The 23,067-nt window shown below is 50.4% G+C and overlaps 1 protein-coding gene across 1 annotated transcript in view; it reads right to left on the bottom strand.

Moving 5' to 3' along the window:
• Positions 1–23,067, bottom strand: part of SWAP70 (switching B cell complex subunit SWAP70) — a 51,772-nt gene that overhangs the window by 27,758 nt on the left and 947 nt on the right. The window contains exon 2 of the mRNA XM_069965030.1: positions 2,155–2,295. Within this exon, the coding sequence (XP_069821131.1) occupies positions 2,155–2,295 (141 nt within the window). The remainder of the gene's footprint in view (positions 1–2,154; positions 2,296–23,067) is intronic.

Below are 23,067 nucleotides of genomic sequence, written 5' to 3'. Positions count from 1 at the left end.
TCACTATTCTGCTGGTGGGGTCACTGTGTGTACACTACTTCTTCTCCTTTCCGCTCAGTCGCCTCCATTGTTCTCAGTAATCGGATTTTCCGATCGGTCATGTGACTCATCATCTACAATCGGTTTCCTTATTTCCGAGTCAATGAAGGAGACGACATTCATCCTTTATGATGTGGGAACCTCTGAGCTGTCCAGGCAGCAGGCGGGGGTCTTGCTAAACCCCAGGTCTGTGCCCATCGGTGACCCCTGAACTCTACCATTGCGTTGTGTAATACTTTGTTTCCGCTGCAGGTAAATTCCAGTGACGCTGCAGGTAAATTGAACGGAGTGGAGTCCTCTACACCCGTCAGCAGTCAGAACAGCTCAATCTAAGCTAAGAACTCTGCTGCCAGTGCTAGGATTCCTAAGGGGTCACCCTGACGGTTAGCTTACCCAGAGGTGGGGCCTGCGTTCCTGATCCTGTGTCACTCGGTGCCCACAGACAGCAATAGGCGGACGCTCGTCCCTGTAGATGCAGGTGCTGCTCATCACCACTCACACAGGGGGGGCAGAGCCCCCTCTAAATGAGAGCCCAAGGGTCTGAATAAGCCCCCCTTCCCTCGAGTAGGCCCCTGCCCCTAAAGACAAGCCCCTCTATATACTACCAGAGGGAAGCTGTGACGTATATTCCAGAGTATCATCAGAGGGCTGTCAGTCAGCACCGCCATCATCTACTGTGCTGTAATACAGACTCTTATCGTGTACTGCACCTTTAAGAAGATTTTTCAGTTTTCCCTGGTTACCTGCTGGGCTCTGTGGTTCCTCACATTACTCCTGCACTATACACTGTACTATATAAAGGAGTGTGTGTGGGTACATCCAGGGGTGGGCGCATACCCCTCCTGCCCCCCAGCCCCCCCACCCCGGGCCCTCTGCACCCTCCTCACTCTCCTCCTGTGTATCCAGAGATCACAGACTCTATATCAGCCGCCGGCTCTCCCTTCCTCCTAGTGCGGAGCAGCAGAGCGGATGACGCCGGGCCGGCTCTGCTACCTCAGGGAGACGCCACATGTGACAGGAACATCTTATGTTATACTCCTATTAAGATTCACCTGAAAAGAAGCCTCAGAACAGAGCGAGGAGGAAGAGGCAGACTATCCCCCCCCCCCCTGAACACCCCCCGGCGATACAGTGTGACAGGACGATACAGCGTGACAGGACGATACAGTGTGACAGGACGATATAGCGTGACAGGACGATACAGTGTGATACGACGATACAGTGTGACAGGACGATACAGTGTGACAGAACGATACAGTGTGACAGGACGATACAGGGTGACAGGACGATACAGCGTGACAGGGCGATACAGCGTGACAGGAAGATACAGCGTGACAGGAAGATACAGCGTGACAGGAAGATACAGCGCGACAGGACGATACAGTGTGACAGGCCGATAAAGCGTGACAGGATGATACAGCGTGACAGGACGATACAGCGTGACAGGACGATACAGCGCGACAGGACGATACAGTGACAGGACGATACAGTGTGATACGACGATACAGTGTGACAGGACGATACAGCGTGACAGGACGATACAGCGTGACAGGACGATACAGCGTGACAGGCCGATACAGCGTGACAGGAAGATACAGCGTGACAGGAAGATACAGCGTGACAGGACGATACACTGTGACAGGACGATACAGTGTGATACGACGATACAGTGTGACAGGCCGATACAGCGTGACAGGACGATACAGTGTGACAGGCTGATACAGCGTGACAGGCTGATACAGCGTGACAGGACGATAAAAGTGTGACAGGACGATACAGCGTGACAGGATGATACAGCGTGACAGGCTGATACATTGTTACGAGCTGACACATTGGTTGCTGACCTCCCTCACTGTCCGCTGATCTCCCTTACTGTTCGCTGATCTCCCTTACTGTTCCCTGATCCCTCATTGGTCGCTGATCTCCCTCATTGTCCGCTGATCTCCCTCATTCTTTGCTGATGTCCCTCATTCTTTGCTGATGTCCCTCTTCGCTCTATGAGATGGATAAAGCTCATATTACACAGCACTGAGGAGAAGAGACTGCTGTGAATCACCGGGAGCTGAAGCTTAAAGGGGCTCTCCACTGAGGGATATGGTGGAGGGTGGAGCTCACCTTATCCAGGATGAACCTGTTCAGGTACGGCATGTATCCCTGGTTGGACACCGGACCCTCATCATCATCCCGGAAATGTTCCTCCAGAGCCACTGGATCGTGCGGGACGTTCAACACCGTGCAGAGATTGTGAGAGAGAACCTGAGGAGGAGATGAGAGGTCAGAGGAGGCTGCAGCACCGGAAACCAGCAGCTTGTGCTCCAGAGCTGTAATCACTATCACATTACTGATCCTGAGATACTGTACATCATATATTATACTCCAGAGCTGCACTCACTATTCTGCTGGTGGGGTCACTGTGTACATACATAACATTACTGATCCTGTACTGATCCTAAGTTACATCCTGTATTATACTCCAGAGCTGCACTCACTATTCTGCTGGTGGGGTTTACAGGGATGGTGATAGGTGGGGAATACAGGGTCGGGGATAGGTGGGGTATACAGGGTCGGGGATAGGTGGGGTATACAGGGTCGGGGATAGGTGGGGTATACAGGGTCGGGGATAGGTGGGGTATACAGGGTCGGGGATAGGTGGGGTATTCAGGGTCGGGGATAGATGGGGTATACAGGGTCGGTGATAGGTGGGGTATACATACACAGGACAATATTACGGTTACAGCAGGAGACGTTGTGTAATCAGGATTGTGTGGACTCTGCAGATTTCCCGTCTCTTCTTCCCCTTTTCCTCGGGGTTTCGCACGGTTTCTGTTGTTGCACAATTATTACAGACGGTGTAAACTTTTCACTTTTATCTTCAGAGGAGACGAAACAGCGACCGAGCTACAAGAGTCCAAGATGGCGGAATACAGGATATAGTGCAGGGAGTCTCCGCTCAGGATACAGGATATAGTGCTGGGAGTCTCCGCTCAGGATGGAGGATATAGTGCTGGGAGTCTCCGCTCAGGATACAGGATATAGTGCAGGGAGTCTCCGCTCAGGATGGAGGATATAGTGCTGGGAGTCTCCGCTCAGGATACAGGATATAGTGCAGGGAGTCTCCGCTCAGGATACAGGATATAGTGCAGGGAGTCTCCGCTCAGGATACAGGATATAGTGCAGGGAGTCTCCGCTCAGGATACAGGATATAGTGCAGGGAGTCTCCGCTCAGGATACAGGATATAGTGCTGGGAGTCTCCGCTCAGGATACAGGATATAGTGCTGGGAGTCTCCGCTCAGGATACAGGATATAGTGCAGGGAGTCTCCGCTCAGGATACAGGATATAGTGCAGGGAGTCTCCGCTCAGGATACAGGATATAGTGCAGGGAGTCTCCGCTCAGGATACAGGATATAGTGCTGGGAGTCTCCGCTCAGGATACAGGATATAGTGCAGGGAGTCTCCGCTCAGGATACAGGATATAGTGCAGGGAGTCTCCGCTCAGGATGGAGGATATAGTGCAGGGAGTCTCCGCTCAGGATGGAGGATATAGTGCTGGGAGTCTCCGCTCAGGATACAGGATATAGTGCAGGGAGTCTCCGCTCAGGATGGAGGATATAGTGCTGGGAGTCTACGCTCAGGATACAGGATATAGTGCAGGGAGTCTCCGCTCAGGATGGAGGATATAGTGCAGGGAGTCTCCGCTCAGGATACAGGATATAGTGCAGGGAGTCTCCGCTCAGGATGGAGGATATAGTGCAGGGAGTCTCCGCTCAGGATACAGGATATAGTGCAGGGAGTCTCCGCTCAGGATACAGGATATAGTGCAGGGAGTCTCCGCTCAGGATGGAGGATATAGTGCAGGGAGTCTCCGCTCAGGATACAGGATATAGTGCAGGGAGTCTCCGCTCAGGATACAGGATATAGTGCAGGGAGTCTACGCTCAGGATACAGGATATAGTGCAGGGAGTCTCCGCTCAGGATACAGGATATAGTGCAGGGAGTCTCCGCTCAGGATACAGGATATAGTGCAGGGAGTCTACGCTCAGGATACAGGATATAGTGCAGGGAGTCTCCGCTCAGGATACAGGATATAGTGCAGGGAGTCTCCGCTCAGGATACAGGATATAGTGCAGGGAGTCTCCGCTCAGGATACAGGATATAGTGCAGGGAGTCTCCGCTCAGGATACAGGATATAGTGCAGGGAGTCTCCGCTCAGGATACAGGATATAGTGCTGGGAGTCTCCGCTCAGGATACAGGATATAGTGCTGGGAGTCTCCGCTCAGGATACAGGATATAGTGCAGGGAGTCTCCGCTCAGGATACAGGATATCAGAGAGTAGTAAATTGTATATGTGGTGTGACCTCCGGATGGTGTTACAGAGGTGGGACGGACGGTCACTTGCTAGATGTTGTAGTGTGACGCCACTTCTATGGTGGGTGGCCGAGATACAGCTGGACCTTATTATGTTGTCACGTGACGCCAGTGCCAGGTGGGCACACAGGTGTGATGGCACGTCTGCTTCGAAGGTGTAAGGTCGGCTGTACCCTCCTCCCTTGTGGTCGGTGTCCTGTCGGGTTGCTGCCGGGTCCCTTGGGATTGTGACAGGGGGTCATAGCGGTATAATGACCCTCCCCGATAGTAGGACCCCCCACCCACAGACAGGGGAGATGTCCCAAGGTTGCGGTGTATCTGCTGTGCAGGTGGTGAATAATAGTTACAGACTCTGTGGATAACGGTGACTTGATTTACTATCGGCAAATGTGCAACAGGTAATACAGATGAGCTCGGATATATACTTGATCGAGTTCCAATAAATACTGAGACATAGAACCACCAGATCTGTGAGATAAGTGCTGAGTAGGATGTAGTAAAGTGGATAAGGTTGTACTGAGGTAGTAGAGAGGAGAGTGCGGTGAGAGTCTCAACCCAAGTAGTAATGTGCTCTGCCAGGAGGTTGAGTATATAGAAGAAAAAGAATGAGACAACCTGTGCCCATGTATTGACCTCTCTAGAGTCTTCACACCACCTTATGCCCACTAGAGTTGGCTGAACCGTACTAATAGGTGACACAGGCCCCAGACCCTGTTACCTGGGATGAGCAGAGTGCTGAGGGTACCCTGGCTGACACTCTGTCATGGCTGCGGCGGCGTCCCGTGCTCCGGGCCGCCACCGCAACTTCCCTCTGTCCCAGGCAGCCGCCGGTGTTCATGTGCAGGGACCTGGCGCTGCCTCTGGCTCGGCCCTGGGGGGCGCCTTACCTCGCCCCGCTCCTGTCTCCGTCTGTCCTGGCCGGCGCGCGCGTCCCCGTTTCCTAGGGCGCGCGCGCCGGCTGTCTCAAATTTAAAGGGCCAGTCCGCCCCTAATTGGTGTGTACACACTAACACTCCCTATAAATCCCAGCATGCCCTGTTCCTCGTGTTGGAACCTCTACATGCTTCCTATAGCGTTTGGACCAGCTCCCTGTTGTTCCTGTCCGCTGTCCTTGTCCCTAGTTCCTGCCCGCTGCTTAGTCCGATGTTCCTGAGCACTGCCTCTGTCACCTGCGGTTACGCCTATTGACCACTGCCAGCACTATCACCTGCCTACTGCTCCTGCTACACCTTGCCCGCCGTCACTAGCAAACCAAGCCAGGGGTAGCGACCTGGGGGTCGCCTGCCGCAGTAAACCCATCCCGCCTTGCGGCGGGCTCTGGTGAAAACCAGCGGCCCCTTAGACTCCGCTCCCTGGTGCGGATTATGCCATCGCTAGTGACGGTACAGAGGATCCACGACTCCAGGCGTTACAGTAGGCTCCAACCGTGGATCCCGGCGAGGTGACTGATATCCGTGACGTAGCCAGAGTGGTCGCCCAACAGGCTCAGCAGATCCAGCAACAGTCACAGCAGATCCAGCAACTGACTGCCGCCTTACAGCAGCATACTGCAGCTCAGCGCACACCACCTCCAGTATCCTCTTTGAAACTTCGACTGGCTCTCCCAAGTAAATACGGTGGAGACCCCAAGTTGTGCAGAGGATTCCTGACTCAATGCACCATGCATATTGAACTCTTAAGTAGTCAGTTCTCCACCGAGCGCTCTAAAGTGGCTTTCATCATCAGCCTCTTGGAGGGTAGAGCTCTGGCTTGGGCCACACCGCTGTGGGACTGAGATGACCCTGTTGCTGCCAATCTCCGAACCTTCCTGGCCGAGTTTCGCTCCGTCTTTGAGGAACCTGCCCGTGCATCTTCAGCTGAGACTGCTCTCCTCAACCTCTCACAAGGGAGTTCCTCCGTTGGCGACTATGCCATCCAATTCCGCACCCTGGCAGCAGAACTAGACTGGAAAGAGGCCGCTCTAGTAGCCACCTTCAAGAAGGGCCTGTCTAGTCGGGTGAAAGACTTGCTCTCCGCCCGAGACCTCCCTACCTCCTTGCACGATCTCATTCTACTGGCTACCAGGGTCGACATCCGGTTTTCCGAGAGAGAGGAGGAGATCCGGCAAGAACGGCGACTAGGCCTGCCCCGTCGCCATCACCGGCTGGCACCGATTTTCCAGAATCCTGTCGCTCCAGTGCCCCAGCCGACTCCGGAGGTTCCCATGCAGGTGGAACGAGCTCGCCTGACGTCTGATGAGAGAGCTCATCGTCTGGAGCTGAATCTCTGCCTCTACTGCGGTGGCTCTGATCACTTCCGGCAGAGATGTCCCCAACGTCCTCAGCGTCCAGGAAACGCTCGCACCTAGGTCCGGTGGGAGAGGCCTCCGTAGGTGTGAATGCCACCTCTCCAAGGTTGTCTATGCCAGTTTCCGTCCAGACGCCCTCAGGACAAACTCACCAGACTACTGCCTTTATTGACTCTGGGTCTGCAAGCAGTTTCATTGCAGCTACGTTGGTCCAAAGATGGCGGCTACCCGTGACCCGACTAGCACGATTCCTGACTATCTCCTCGGTCACGGGCGAGACTCTTACCGATGTAGTGCACTACCAGACTGCACCTCTAGTCCTCCAGGTGGGCGCTTTACATCAGGAGAAGATCTCCTTCTACGTCTTGCGCCATTCCTCTTCCGACATCTTGCTGGGTCTCCCTTGGCTGCAATTACATGCCCCTAAGCTAGACTGGAGAATCGGGGAGATTCTCAGTTGGGGTCTGGACTGTTCTAACCGGTGTCTGAAGTCCCCTCAGCCCAAGTGCTCCATGACGTCACTTGACTCCGTCAAGCCTCTATCCGGCCTGCCGGCGGAATACCAAGACTTGGCTGACGTCTTCTCTGCCAAAGAGGCGGACTCTCTACCCCCTCACCGGATGTATAGACCTCCTTCCTGGGACTTCTCCTCCACGCGTTTGGGTGTACCCTCTTTCCGTACCCGAGACTGAGGCCATGTCCTCCTACATCCGGGAGAACTTACTGAAGGGTTTCATCCGCAAATCCTCGTCCCGCAGGTTTCTTCTTTGTGCAGAAGAAGGACAGTTCTCTCCGCCCATGCATTGATTACTGGGGCCTACATAAGGTGACTGTCAAGAACCGATATCCTCTTCCGCTCATCCCTGAACTATTCGACCGTCTCCGTGGAGCCCGGGTCTTCACCAAGCATGATCTCAGGGGAGCGTATAATTTGATCCGAATTCGTGAAGGTGACGAATGGAAGACTGCCTTCAACACCAGGGATGGGCACTACGAATATCTGGTCATGCCATTCGGCCTATGCAATGCCCCGGCGGTCTTCCAGGAATTCGTCAACGACATATTCCGTGACCTTCTCTACGTCATCGTCTATCTAGACGACATTCTGGTCTTCTCCCCTGACCTGCAGACCCACGTGACACAAGTACGTCAGGTTCTACGACGACTACGGGCCAACCATCTGTACGCCAAGCTGGAGAAGTGCATCTTCCATTAGCGCAGCCTTCCTTTCCTTGGGTACATCGTCTCCGACCGGGGTCTACAGATGGATCCAGCTAAGCTCTCGGCCATTCTTCAGTGGCCACGCCCTGTGGGTCTCAGAGCTATCCAGCGCCTCCTAGGATTTGTCAACTACTACCGGCAGTTCATTCCACATTTCTCTACCCTGGTCGCACCCATTGTGGCTCTCACTAAGAAAAAGGCGGACCCCAGGCATTGGCCGCCCGAGGCTGAGCAAGCCTTCACTAGCTTAAAGTCTGCCTTCGCTTCTGCACCTGCTCTAGTCCGCCCGGATGCCACCAAACCCTTTTCACTTGAGGTTGATGCATCTTCAGTGGGCGCTGGAGCCGTCCTTTCACTAAAGGACGCGTCTGGCAAGACCAGAACTTGTGGGTTCTTCTCAAAGACTTTCTCCCCTGCTGAGAGGAACTACACTATTGGAGACAGAGAACTTTTGAGCTAGGAGCTAGGCATCCGGTTAACATCTACACAGACCACAAGAACCTTCTTTAGCTCCAATCGGCCCAACGCCTCAATCCCCGGCAGGCCAGGTGGTCGCTTTTCTTTTCAAGTTTCAACTGCGTCATCCATTTTCGTCCGGCTGAGAAGAACGTGAGAGCCGATGCTCTCTCCAGAGCATCTGATGTCATGGGGCAAGAGGACTCTCCTCGCCACATCATACCTCCCAATCGTCTAATGCCAGTCGCCACCTCGGCTCTTCAGAGAGTACCCCCCGGAAAGACCTATGTTCGCCCAGCACTTCGAAGAGGGATTCTGAAGTTGGTGGCCGGGCACCCTGGAGTCCAAAAGACCGGGCAACTGATCTCCCGCCACTACTGGTGGCCCAGCCTACTCCAAGATGTCAAGGACTTTGTGGCTTCCGGTACCAGCTGTGCCAAAAACAAGTCCTCCCGGGACTACCATCCGCTCCTCGTCTGGCCCAGCTGTTCTTCCAGCATATCTTCCGCTTACACGGCCTTCCCCTTCACATCGTGTCTGACAGAGGCTCTCAATTCGTCTCCAAATTCTGCCGCGCTCTCTGTTCACAACTCCAAGTGAAGCTGGACTTCTCATCGGCCTATCACCCCCAGACCAACGGGCAAGTGGAGAGGGTCAATCAGATTCTAGGCAACTATTTGCGACACTTCGTCTCTGCACGCCAGGACAACTGGTCCAGTCTGCTTTCATGGGCAGAATTTTCTTACAACCATCTGGACTCGAATTCCACAGGCAAATCACCCTTCTATGTTGTCTATGGTCGTCAACCTCGTCCTCCTCTGCCTCTCTCTTCATCCTCCGAGGTTCCTGCCGTCGAAGAACTGGTGTCAGACCTTCAATCAATCTGGGGTCAGACTAGACAGTCTTTACTGTCCACATGAAGGTCTAGGCGGATAAGAAGAGAAGACCTGCCACTAAATTCTCCCCTGGTGACAAGGTTTGGCTTTCAGCCAAATATATCCGATTCAAGATTCCCAGCTACAAGCTGGGGCCCCGATTCCTTTGCGGTGCAGGAACGTATCAACCCGGTCACCTACAAACTTCGCCTGCCCCCTACTATGCGGATCCCGAATTCTTTCCACGTCTCCCTCTTAAAACCAGTGGTCTTCAACCGTTTTTCCAGTAAGTCTGCCATCACTCCTCCACAAGCCATCTCAGACGACGTCTATGTTGTGAAGGATCTCCTGGCTATGAAGGCTGTCAGAGGAAGACGTTTCTTTCCGGTGGACTGGAGAGGGTTTGGTCCTGAGGAGAGGTCCTGGGAACCCGAGACTAACATCCTGCAGGTTCCTGCAGGCAAGAAAGAGGGGGAGGCCAAAGGGGGGGGGTACTGTCACGGCTGCGGCGGCGGCCCGTGCTCCGAGCCGCCGCCACAACCTCCCTCTGTGCAGGGACCCGGCACTGCTACTAGCTCGGCCCTGGGGGGCGCCTTACCTCGCCCCGCTCCTGTCTCCGTCTGTCCTGGCCGGCGCGAGCGTCCCCACCTCCTAGGGCGCGCGCGCGCGCTGGCTGTCTCAGGTTTAAAGGGCCAGTCCGCCCCTAATTGGTGTGTACACACTAACACTCCCTATAAATCCCAGCATGCCCTGTTCCTCGTGTTAGAGCCTCTACATACTTCCCATAGCGTTTGTCCCAGCTCCCTGCTGTTCCTGTCCGCTGTCCTTGTCCCTAGTTCCTGCCCGCTGCTTAGTCCATTGTTCCTGTGCACTGCCTCTGTCACCTGCGGTTACGCCCATTGACCACTGCCAGCACTATCACCTGCTTACTGCTCCTGCCACATCTCGCCCGCCGTCACTAGCAAACCAAGCCAGGGGTAGCGACCTGGGGGTCGCCTGCCGCAGCAAGCCCGTTCCGCCTTGCGGCGGGCTCTGGTGAAGACCAGCGGCCCCTTAAGACTCCGCTCCCTGGTGTGGTTTATGCCATCGCTAGTGACGGTACAGAGGATCCACACACACAGCGTTACACACTCACACTGCGCGATGGAGTTCATAGACTTTTAGAGTAACTTTGTTCCACCCGGATCAGTTCCTAGCTCTTTGGCTCTTTAGTGGATACTTTCCTGCACTGTTGTTTCTTTCAGTTGAGATGTTCTGTTGGCTAATCGTCTCCTGAGGGGTTTAACACTGCATCATGCAGGATATAGGCACTGAGAGAGAAGTTTGTAAGAGAGCACCGTCCTGCATCCTACCCATGCGGGGATACTGACTAAGACTACTCCTCTTCCTTACGGAGGGACCTGGCAGAGGGCCATGGCCCAGGTAGGACCACTTTGGAGAGTAGAGTAATCTGGTCTGCGTCCTTCCTCCCCAGAATCCTGACTAAGACTCCTCCTTCATCCAAGGAACTAACTTCCTATCCAGCGTGTAAGGCGCGCTGTGGTTGGGTGGAAAGAGTGCAACACAAGAGCAGAGAGAGAAGAGGTGATAGGACAGAAGAAAGGAGAAATCCTACTGGTCCACCAATTCTGGTACACACAAACTCAAAAACCCTTTGAGACACTCCTGGTGTGCAGCTTCCACACATCAATACAAAATATAGCGACATCTAGTGGTCATCTCTAGATACTACTTTGGCTGCAATAAGACCATAAAAAGTACAGACTTTTGCAAAGGGTGTGAACAACAGTAACACCCCTAGTGGGACACCACATATATACCTGTCCTACAGTCACCTTCCCCCTCCCCAGCCTGACATGGCTGATACCAGAGAGTAATAGCTTGTAGTCTCTCGGCTCCAGGATGTAGAGATGATGATCTTTCCTTCCAGTAATGTGGGTCACAGGGCCGGGTGGGCGACGTCGCCCATTTGTGGCTAAGGAGGAAGCGGCTCCCACCTCGCCCGTCTCAGCCAAAGGACAAAGAAGAATAGGATGACGAAGAAAGGTAAAAATATCAGCGGAGATTTAACCCCGAGCACACCGCCTTCTTGTATCCCAGTCCCAGGGGGGAAGACAGGCTCCATACTGTGAAGCAGCACTGACAGGTATACCATATAACAGAGATGACGCCTCTCAGGGCATGCTGGGAGTTGTAGTTACACATCTTATCACCTAAGAGATGCAGGTGTACTGCAATGCACAATAAGAGATACTGCAAGAGCTCTGGAGGATGAGACATGATGTAACAGCAGAATAGTGAGTGCAGCTCTGGAGGATGAGACATGATGTAACAGCAGAATAGTGAGTGCAGCTCTGGAGGATGAGACATGATGTTACAGCAGAATAGTAAGTGCAGCTCTGGAGGATGACACCAGATGTAACAGCAGAATAGTGAGTGCAGCTCTGGAGGATGAGACATGATGTAACAGCAGAATAGTGAGCGCAGCTCTGGAGGATGAGACATGATGTAACAGCAGAATAGTGAGCGCAGCTCTGGAGGATGAGACATGATGTAACAGCAGAATAGTGAGTGCAGCTCTGGAGGATGACACCAGATGTAACAGCAGAATAGTGAGTGCAGCTCTGGAGGATGAGACATGATGTAACAGCAGAAAAGTGAGTGCGGCTCTGGAGGATGAGACATGATGTAACAGCAGAATAGTGAGTGCAGCTCTGGAGGATGAGACATGATGTAACAGCAGAAAAGTGAGTACAGCTCTGGAGGATGGGACACGATGTAACACTAGAATAGTGAGCACAGCTTTGGAGGATGAGACAGGAAGTAACAGCAGAATAGTGAGTGCAGCTCTGGAGGATGAGACATGATGTAACAGCAGAATAGTGAGCGCAGCTCTGGAGGATGAGACATGATGTAACAGCAGAATAGTGAGCGCAGCTCTGGAGGCTGGGACACATGATGTAACAGCAGAATAGTGAGTGCAGCTCTGGAGGCTGGGACACATGATGTCAGTGGGTGGAAGGTGGAGATTTCCTGTAATAATATAATAAGGAATGAGGTAATGTCACAGACTTCATCACTGCACATTTCCTACCAAGTGTCGGAGCTCGCGGCGGTCACAGAGCTGCAGACGCGTTTCTATGTCTCACAATCTACAGTCGCTGTAATGTTGGACGTCGTCCAGTAACACAAACAAAGCAAATACAGCGAGAACAATCAGCGCCTGTCCTGCAGAGAGGAGGGGTATGGGAAACCCCCGGGCCACTGTAATAGGATCCCTGCTTAAATACTCTGTGCTGCTGGGGGAACTCTGCTCCTGACACTATGTAATCCTCAGCCTCTAATAGGATCAGCACCCTCCTCTCCTGACATCCTCTGTGCTGCTGTGACCTCTCCTGTAATATCAGCCCCCTCCTCTCCTGACATCCTCTGTGCTGCTGTGACCTCCCTATAAGATCAGCCCCCTCCTCTCCTGACATCCTCTGTGCTGCTGTGTCCTCCCCTATAAGATCAGCCCCTTCCTCTCCTGACATCCTCTGTGCTGCTGTGTCCTCCCCTATAAGATCAGCCCCCTCCTCTTCTGACATCCTCTGTGCTGCTGGGACCTCTCCTATAAGATCAGCCCCCTCCTCTCCTGACATCCTCTGTGCTGCTGGGACCTCTCCTATAAGATCAGCCCCCTCCTCTCCTGACATCCTCTGTGCTGCTGTGACCCTGCTCCTCTCCTGACATCCTCTGTGCTGCTGTGACCCTGCTCCTCTCCTTACATCCTCTGTGCTGCTGGGACCTCGCCTATAAGATCAGCACCCTCCTCTCCTGACATCCTCTGTGCTGCTGTGACCCTGCTCCTCTCCTGACATCCTCTGTGCTGCTGTGACCCTGCTCCTCTCCTGACATCCTCTGTGCTGCTGGGACCCTGACACTTGGTGCATTTCGCTGCAGATGTTACTATTTATTAAATATTTTAAAAACTGCAACAGAAAAAAACAAACATACAGAAAAACTTCTGCAGTGGTGGATGGGATTTCCCACGGTCACATGGACCCCGGACCCTCAGACATGCAGCTTCTCCCTATGAGACGTCCGCCACGTCCTGGATACGAGCTCCCGACTAACCCACCAGATCCTCCTCATCATCCGCTATAGAGAAGAAGCCGCAGCCACGTACCAGATCTGATAATAAGCGGAAGCTACATGATAAGGATTCATGTAATGTAACAGCCCGGCTACATGTCACATATCCTGCCGCCATTGTTACAGATCCAGCTGCCCCAGGGCGGGAGGCTACACACAGTAATAAGAGAGAGTGTACGGCACAGACACTCACCTGCCCATACTGACTATTATACTACAGGCGTCATTCACAGCAAAACCCTCAGGGATCTAGACGACAATAATCCCGGAATCATAGACCAGAATCTATTAACTTTAACCTGTAATACTATAATACTGCCCCCTATATACAGAAATATAACTACTATAATACTGCCCCTATATACAGGAATATACTACTAGAATGCTGCTCCTATATATGGGAAAATACTACTATAATACTGCCCCTATATACAGGGATATAACTACTATAATACTGTTCCTATATACAGGAATATAACTACTATAATACTGCTCCTATATACAGGAATATAACTACTATAATACTGCTCCTATATACAGGGATATAACTACTATAATACTGCTCCTATATACAGGGATATAACTACTATAATACTGCTCCTATATACAGGGATATAACTACTATAATACTGCCCCCTATATACAGAGATATACTACTATACTACTGTTCCTATATACAGGAATATACTACTATAATACTGCTCCTATATACAGGAATATAACTACTATAATACTGCTCCTATATACAGGAATATAACTACTATAATACTGCTCCTATATTAAGGAATATAACTACTATAATACTGCTCCTATATACAGGAATATAACTACTATAATACTGCTCCTATATACAGGAATATAACTACTATAATACTGCTCCTATATACAGGAATATAACTACTATAATACTGCCCCTATATACAGGAATATAACTACTATAATACTGCTCCTATATACAGGGATATAACTACTATAATACTGCTCCTATATACAGGAATATAACTACTATAATACTGCGCCTATATACAGGAATATAACTACTATAATACTGCCCCTATATACAGGAATATAACTACTATAATACTGCTCCTGTATACAGGGATATAACTACTATAATACTGCTCCTATATACAGGAATATAACTACTATAATACTGCTCCTATATACAGGAATATAACTACTATAATACTGCTCCTATATACAGGGATATAACTACTATAATACTGCCCCCTATATACAGGAATATAACTACTATAATACTGCTCCTATATACAGAAATATACTACTATAATACTCCCCCTATATACAGGGATATAACTACTATAATACTGCTCCTATATACAGGAATATTACTACTATAATACTGCTCCTATATACAGGGAATATACTACTATAATACTGCTCCTATATACAGGAATATACTACTATAATACTGCTCCTATATACAGGAATATAACTACTATAATACTGCTCCTATATACAGGAATATAACTACTATAATACTGCTCCTATATACAGGAATATAACTACTATAATACTGCTCCTATACACAGGAATATAACTACTATAATACTGCCCCTATATACAGGAATATACTACTATAATACTGCCCCTATATACAGGGATATACTACTATAATACTGCTCCTATATACAGGGATATAACTACTATAATACTGCTCCTATATACAGGGATATAACTACTATAATACTGCTCCTATATACAAGAATATACTACTATAATACTGCTCCTATATACAGGGATATAACTACTATAATACTGCCCCCTATATACAGGGATATAATTACTATAATACTGCCCCCTATTGTGTATATACTGCAGTGCAGTGCTGGTAGTATATAACGTGTTTCTGTATTACATCATTGTTCTTCACCCCCTACAGGTATTGGATACACATGAAATATGCGGTTAGTCCGGTTTGGCGGCACGGGCAGCGCTGACCATGAGCAGAGTGTGGCAGCTTCCTGTGGTCGGCTGTCCTGTACACCTCTATGTGTTGTATATTTTGGCCTTTGTCTTTGGCGGATACTGTTGTGCGCTCATCTCTACTACTAATGTTTTATTCTTATTGTATCGCCTGGTTATACACTATATACCGCAGATCTCTGCTGGTTCATAGTCAGGATCCTCGGCTCAGTCGGTGCTGCGCTCAGGGTCCCATCTCAGTCAGTGTTTTCTACAGTTTATCTTCAGTTTTTTTATTGTTTTCAATTGTATAACAGTGCAGTGCTATAAATTTAGCGCCATATATCATCCAAGTAACAATGCTATACAGTATATAACAATATAATACTGTACTGTGCCCAGGTAATACTGTCATACAGTGCCCTATAATACCAACATATAGTACCAGTATAACAGTGTTATACTATAAATAATAGCGCCATATATCATCCAAGTAACAATGCTATACAGTATATAACAATATAATAATACTGTACTGTGCCCAGGTAATACTGTCATACAGTGAGCACATAATATAACCACACAGTGCCCTATAATACTGACATATAGAGCTTGCATACCAGTGCTATTCTATGAAAAAAATAGTGGCATATATCATCCAAGTAACAATGCTATACAGCAGGGGTCCTCAACTGGCGGACCGCGGTCCGAACCCGGACCGCGGAGGCCAGCTGTCCGGACCCCTGGTCAGACCTCCTAACCGCCCCGGATCCGGTCCGTCCCGCTCCCCACCGCACTGCCTCCCGCCCCATAGGCGTACTATCCTTAGATGTCAGTACGCCTGTGGGGCTGGGGGCAGTGTCGGTCCAGCCCCCGGCTGATACGCGCTCTGTAGGGATGTCCCGGGGATTCCCCAGCAGAGCGCGCACCACAGACCTCAGTGTACGCTGCCGGCCTGTCCTTCCGGGAAGTGCAGGCCGGCGGCGTACGCTGAGGTCACTGATGCGCGCTCTGCTGGGGAATCCCCGGGACGTCCCTACAGAGCGCGTATCAGCCGGGGGCCGGACCGACGGGAAGAGACGAAGACAGCCGCAGCGGGGAACGAGGTGCTAGGTGAGTTGTTTTTGTTATTTTTTTTTTCTGTCTGGGGGGCATCTACAAGGGGAGAGCGCACAGGTGGACTATATACTACAGGGGGGACCTCACAGGGGGCTATATACTACTGAGGGGGCTATATACTACTGGGGGGAGCGCACAGGGGGCTATATACTACAGGGGGGACCTCACAGGGGGCTATATACTACTGAGGGGGCTATATACTACTGGGGGGAGCGCACAGGGGGTTATATACTACAAGGGGGACCTCACAGGGGGCTATATACTACTGAGGGGGCTATATACTACTGGGGGGAGCGCACAGGGGGCTATATACTACAGGGGGACCTCACAGGGGGCTATATACTACTGAGGGGGCTATATACTACTGGGGGGAGCGCACAGGGGGCTATATACTACAGGGGGGACCTCACAGGGGGCTATATACTACTGAGGGGTCTATATACTACTGGGGGGAGCGCACAGGGGGCTATATACTACAGGGGGACCTCACAGGGGGCTATATACTACTGAGGGGGCTATATACTACTGGGGGGAGCGCACAGGTGGACTATATACTACAGGGGGGACCTCACAGGGGGCTATATACTACTGAGGGGGCTATATACTACTGGGGGGAGCGCACAGGGGGCTATATACTACAGGGGGGACCTCACAGGGGGCTATATACTACTGAGGGGGCTATATACTACTGGGGGGAGCGCACAGGTGGACTATATACTACAGGGGGGACCTCACAGGGGGCTATATACTACTGAGGGGGCTATATACTACTGGGGGGAGCGCACAGGGGGCTATATACTACAGGGGGGACCTCACAGGGGCTATATACTACAGGGGGGACCTCACAGGGGGCTATATACTACTGAGGGGGCTATATACTACTGGGGGGAGCTCACAGGGGGCTATATTCTACAGGGGGAGAGCGCACCGGGAGGATATATACTACTGGTGGGAGCTCACAGGGGGCTATATACTACAGGGGGAGAGCGCACCGGGAGGCTATATACTACTGGGGGGAGCTCACAGGGGGCTATATACTACAGGGGGAGAGCGCACAGGGGGGCTATATACTACTGGGGGAGAGCGCACAGGGGGGCTATACACTACTGGGGGAGCAACAGGGGGGGCTATATACTACTGAGGGAGAGCGCACAGGGGGGGCTATACACTACTGGGGGAGCAACAGGGGGGCTATATACTACCAGGGCAGTCACCCCCTTTGTACCTAATATCAAAGGCCTGGTGAGAGAGAAAAAAATGCCAGTTTTCCCGCTAATAAGCAGCAATTCTGTATATAAATAGTTGAACGTTTGTGACAAAGTAACAAAACACGTTTCCTACTGATGTTCAGCTCGGCCCTTCACCTGACAATAGACCCCGGTAAGTGGACCTTCACTAAAAGTTGTTGAGTACCCCTGCTATACAGTATATTACAATATAATAATACTGTTCTGTGCCCAGGTAATGCTGCCATATAGTACCTGTATAATACTGACATATAGTACCTGTGTAACAGTGCAATACTATTAATAATAGTGCCATATATAATCTTAGTAACAATACGATACAGAATATAACAATATAATAATACTGTACCGTGACCATGTAATGCTGCCATACAGTGCCTGTATAATACTGACATATAGTGTATACAGCCCAGTCACCCATGTAAGCCTCATGGTGCCTGTACAACAATACAGTTTCATGCCCATATACCACCGCCATGTAGTCACTGCTTCCATAAAGGAAATATACCACCGCCATGTAGTCACTGCTTCCATATAGGAAATATACCACCGCCATGTAGTCACTGCTCCCATATAGGAAATATACCACCGCCATGTAGTCACTGCTTCCATATAGGAAATATAACACCGCCATGTAGTCACTGCTCCCATATAGGAAATATAACACCGCCATGTAGTCACTGCTTCCATATAGGAAATATAACACCGCCATGTAGTCACTGCTTCCATATAGGAAACATACCGCCGCCATGTAGTCACTGCTTCCATATATACCACCGCCATGTAGTCACTGCTTCCATATAGGAAATATAAGACGATCTGCAAGGAAACAACTTGTGAATCTGAAAATCTTAAAGGGGCAGTAACAGAAACAACAACATGGCGGCTGAGGTGTCCGAGTCTGTACAGTCCGATCTCAGGGACTCCTGGTACGGTACAGCACAATAATACTGTAGAAGTTTGTACCCCCCCCCCCCAGGGCTCCGCTCTGTCACTGACATGAAAGCCGTCTGGACGTGGCGGTGACGGACGGCTATTTATAATGCATGGCCTTCCTGGCCGATCCATTGTCACTAATAAAGGGGGGAGATTAGGTATCAGTGGAGCAGTAGGCGCCATTATTTCCCAGGGACGTTGCAGGGGGTCGTTGGCGGTTGTGTCCTCCAGTAATCTGGTCTCCTGCTCTGTCTAAGGGGCAATAAGAGCAGCAAATCACCTGGGGGCAATTGCTGCATTCAGAGAGGTTATTACTATGTAAGACCCGCCCACGAGGGGCCACACACACTAGGGGGAGGAGTCTGCGACCATATAAGGACAGATTGCTGCAATGTAGGAACTATAGATGTGCGGGGGCGGGGCTGGAGGAGCGTCGGCCATTGTTGTGTGGTTCAGTGCAAACATTCAGGGTACATTCTGTACTGATCACTCACTGATCACCACCCCTGCACCCCACATCACTGATCACCACCACCCCTGCACCCCACATCACTGATCACCACCACCCCTGCACCCCACATCACTGATCACCACCACCCCTGCACCCCCATCACTGATCACCACCCCTGCACCCCACATCACTGATCACCACCCCTGCACCCCACATCACTGATCACCACCACCCCTGCACCCCACATCACTGATCACCACCACCCCTGCACCCCACATCACTGATCACCACCCCTGCACCCCACATCACTGATCACCACCACCCCTGCACCCCACATCACTGATCACCACCACCCCTGCACCCCACATCACTGATCACCACCACCCCTGCACCCCACATCACTGATCACCACCCCTGCACCCCACATCACTGATCACCACCACCCCTGCACCCCACATCACTGATCACCACCACCCCTGCACCCCACATCACTGATCACCACCCCTGCACCCCACATCACTGATCACCACCCCTGCACCCCACATCACTGATCACCACCACCCCTGCACCCCCATCACTGATCACCACCCCTGCACCCCACATCACTGATCACCACCCCTGCACCCCACATCACTGATCACCACCACCCCTGCACCCCACATCACTGATCACCACCACCCCTGCACCCCACATCACTGATCACCACCACCCCTGCACCCCACATCACTGATCACCACCACCCCTGCACCCCACATCACTGATCACCACCACCCCTGCACCCCACATCACTGATCACCACCCCTGCACCCCCCATCACTGATCACCACCCCTGCACCCCACATCACTGATCACCACCCCTGCACCCCACATCACTGATCACCACCACCCCTGCACCCCACATCACTGATCACCACCACCCCTGCACCCCACATCACTGATCACCACCCCTGCACCCCACATCACTGATCACCACCACCCCTGCACCCCACATCACTGATCACCACCACCCCTGCACCCCACATCACTGATCACCACCCCTGCACCCCACATCACTGATCACCACCACCCCTGCACCCCACATCACTGATCACCACCACCCCTGCACCCCACATCACTGATCACCACCACCCCTGCACCCCACATCACTGATCACCACCCCTGCACCCCACATCACTGATCACCACCACCCCTGCACCCCCATCACTGATCACCACCCCTGCACCCCACATCACTGATCACCACCCCTGCACCCCACATCACTGATCACCACCACCCCTGCACCCCACATCACTGATCACCACCACCCCTGCACCCCACATCACTGATCACCACCACCCCTGCACCCCACATCACTGATCACCACCACCCCTGCACCCCACATCACTGATCACCACCCCTGCACCCCACATCACTGATCACCACCCCTGCACCCCCCATCACTGATCACCACCCCTGCACCCCACATCACTGATCACCACCCCTGCACCCCACATCACTGATCACCACCACCCCTGCACCCCACATCACTGATCACCACCACCCCTGCACCCCACATCACTGATCACCACCACCCCTGCACCCCACATCACTGATCACCACCACCCCTGCACCCCACATCACTGATCACCACCCCTGCACCCCACATCACTGATCACCACCCCTGCACCCCACATCACTGATCACCACCCCTGCACCCCACATCACTGATCACCCCACATCACTGATCACCACCCCTGCACGCCACATGGCGCTCTATGACTACACCACCCAGCTTTCCCGCACACAGATAGGATGGGATAGCAGAAAATTCTGGGAGTTATTTGTATTGGAGATTTTTTTTCCTTCTTAAAGGGGAAGCGCAGTGTCAGTACCAGACTAGAGATGAGCGGTGCGCGGCCCCTTTAATTATTCTGACATTTCACAACTTCCTCCGCAGATGCATGGAGGAGCCGCGAAGATTCCTCCTCATCACCGCGCAAATACTGGAAGTCACTGACCACGTCCGGCACACACTCCAGGGAACGTCCACCATACTGATCACATGACCACCCATCTGACTGACGGGGTGCAGGGAGCAGGATGGGGGAACACTGCCATATATATACACTGCCTGATATGTATACCCCCTATATATATACACTGCCCGATATATATACACTGCCCGATATGTATACCCCCTATATATATACACTGCCCGATATATATATATATAAACTGCCTGATATGTATACCCCCTAAATATATACACTGCCCTATATGTATACCCCCTATATATATATATATACACTGCCCAATATATATATATACTGCCCTATATGTATACACTGCCCGATATATATATATATATATATATATATATACATACATTGCCCGATATGTATACCCCCTATATATATACACTGCCCGATATATATATATATATACTGCCCGATATGTATACCCCCTATATATATACACTGCCCGATATATATATATATATACTGCCCTATATGTATACACTGCCCTATATATATATATATACTGCCCTATATGTATACACTGCCCTATATATATATATATATACTGCCCTATATGTATACACTGCCCTATATATATACATATATATATATATATATATATACTGCCCTCTATATATATACTGCCCTATATATACATATATACTGCCCTATATGTATACACTGCCCTATATATATATATATATATATATACTGCCCTATATGTATACACTGCCCTACATATATATACTGCCCTATATGTATACACTGCCATATATATATATATATATATATATATATATATATACTGCCCTATATGTATACCCCCTATATGTATACACTGCCCTCTATATATATACTGCCCTATATGTATACCCTCTACATATACTGTATATATACACTGCCCTATATGTATACCCCCTATATATATATACACTGCCTGATATGATACACTTCCATATATATATATACACATACATATACATATAAAACACACACACACACACTGCCCTATATGTATACCCCCTATACGTATACACTGCTATATATATATATATATATATATATATATATATATATATATACACCCACTCTATACCCCCATATATATATATACATATATACCCTCCTGGAGTTTGCCCTCACGGTTTATGACTTTCCTGATTGTTATTTTCTCGCCGTTCACTTCCTGGATCTCCGGGATTACAGGAGGAAGAGAGAAGTATCTGAGGCTGAACTACAAGTCCCAGCAGTCAACTGGCAGCCAGCGGAGACCGACCAGGATATAGGAAAGATGTCACTGATGTATCCACCTATGTATCCAATCCCTTATACATTATATCATCAATGTATCCGATCCCTTATACATTATATCATCAATGTATCCGATCCCTTATACATTATATCATCAATGTATCCGATCCCTTATACATTATATCATCAATGTATCCGATCCCTTATACATTATATCATCAATGTATCCGATCCATAATCCATTATGTTGTTGATGTATCCGATCTGTTATACATTATGTGATCAATGTATCCGATCTTTTATAGGGGTGTCCAGATGTCCGGGGTCTCTATGGTTTTGGGGTGTATCTAACTCACAATCTCAGGCTCACAATCACACAAAACAATCTCTTCCCCTTCCTTAAAGTGACAGTACGCCCCGGAATCTGTACATTATAATTAGGTGTCAGAGCAGACAGGGAGCGATTCATAGGGAAATGGACAATTGGGAGGGGGGGCTGCAGAGAGGCGAGGAGGAGGATGTGTTTAGGTTAGGGTGATGGGAGTTGTAGTTCTGGTCCAGATCCATCAGCTGGGATGGCAATGATTACTATCACTATGTATAGTGGGGAGAAGGATGGGAGTTGTGGTATATACAGTGAAATATATATATATATATATATATATATATATATATATAGTGATGCTGGGAGTAGTAGTTACACATCTGGTGGATATATGTATATATAGTGATGCTGGGAGTAGTAGTGGTAGAGCACAGG

This window comes from Dendropsophus ebraccatus, chromosome 4, assembly GCF_027789765.1.
Source record: "Dendropsophus ebraccatus isolate aDenEbr1 chromosome 4, aDenEbr1.pat, whole genome shotgun sequence".
NCBI lineage: Eukaryota > Metazoa > Chordata > Amphibia > Anura > Hylidae > Dendropsophus > Dendropsophus ebraccatus.
This window is presented reverse-complemented; position numbering and strand designations above follow the sequence as displayed.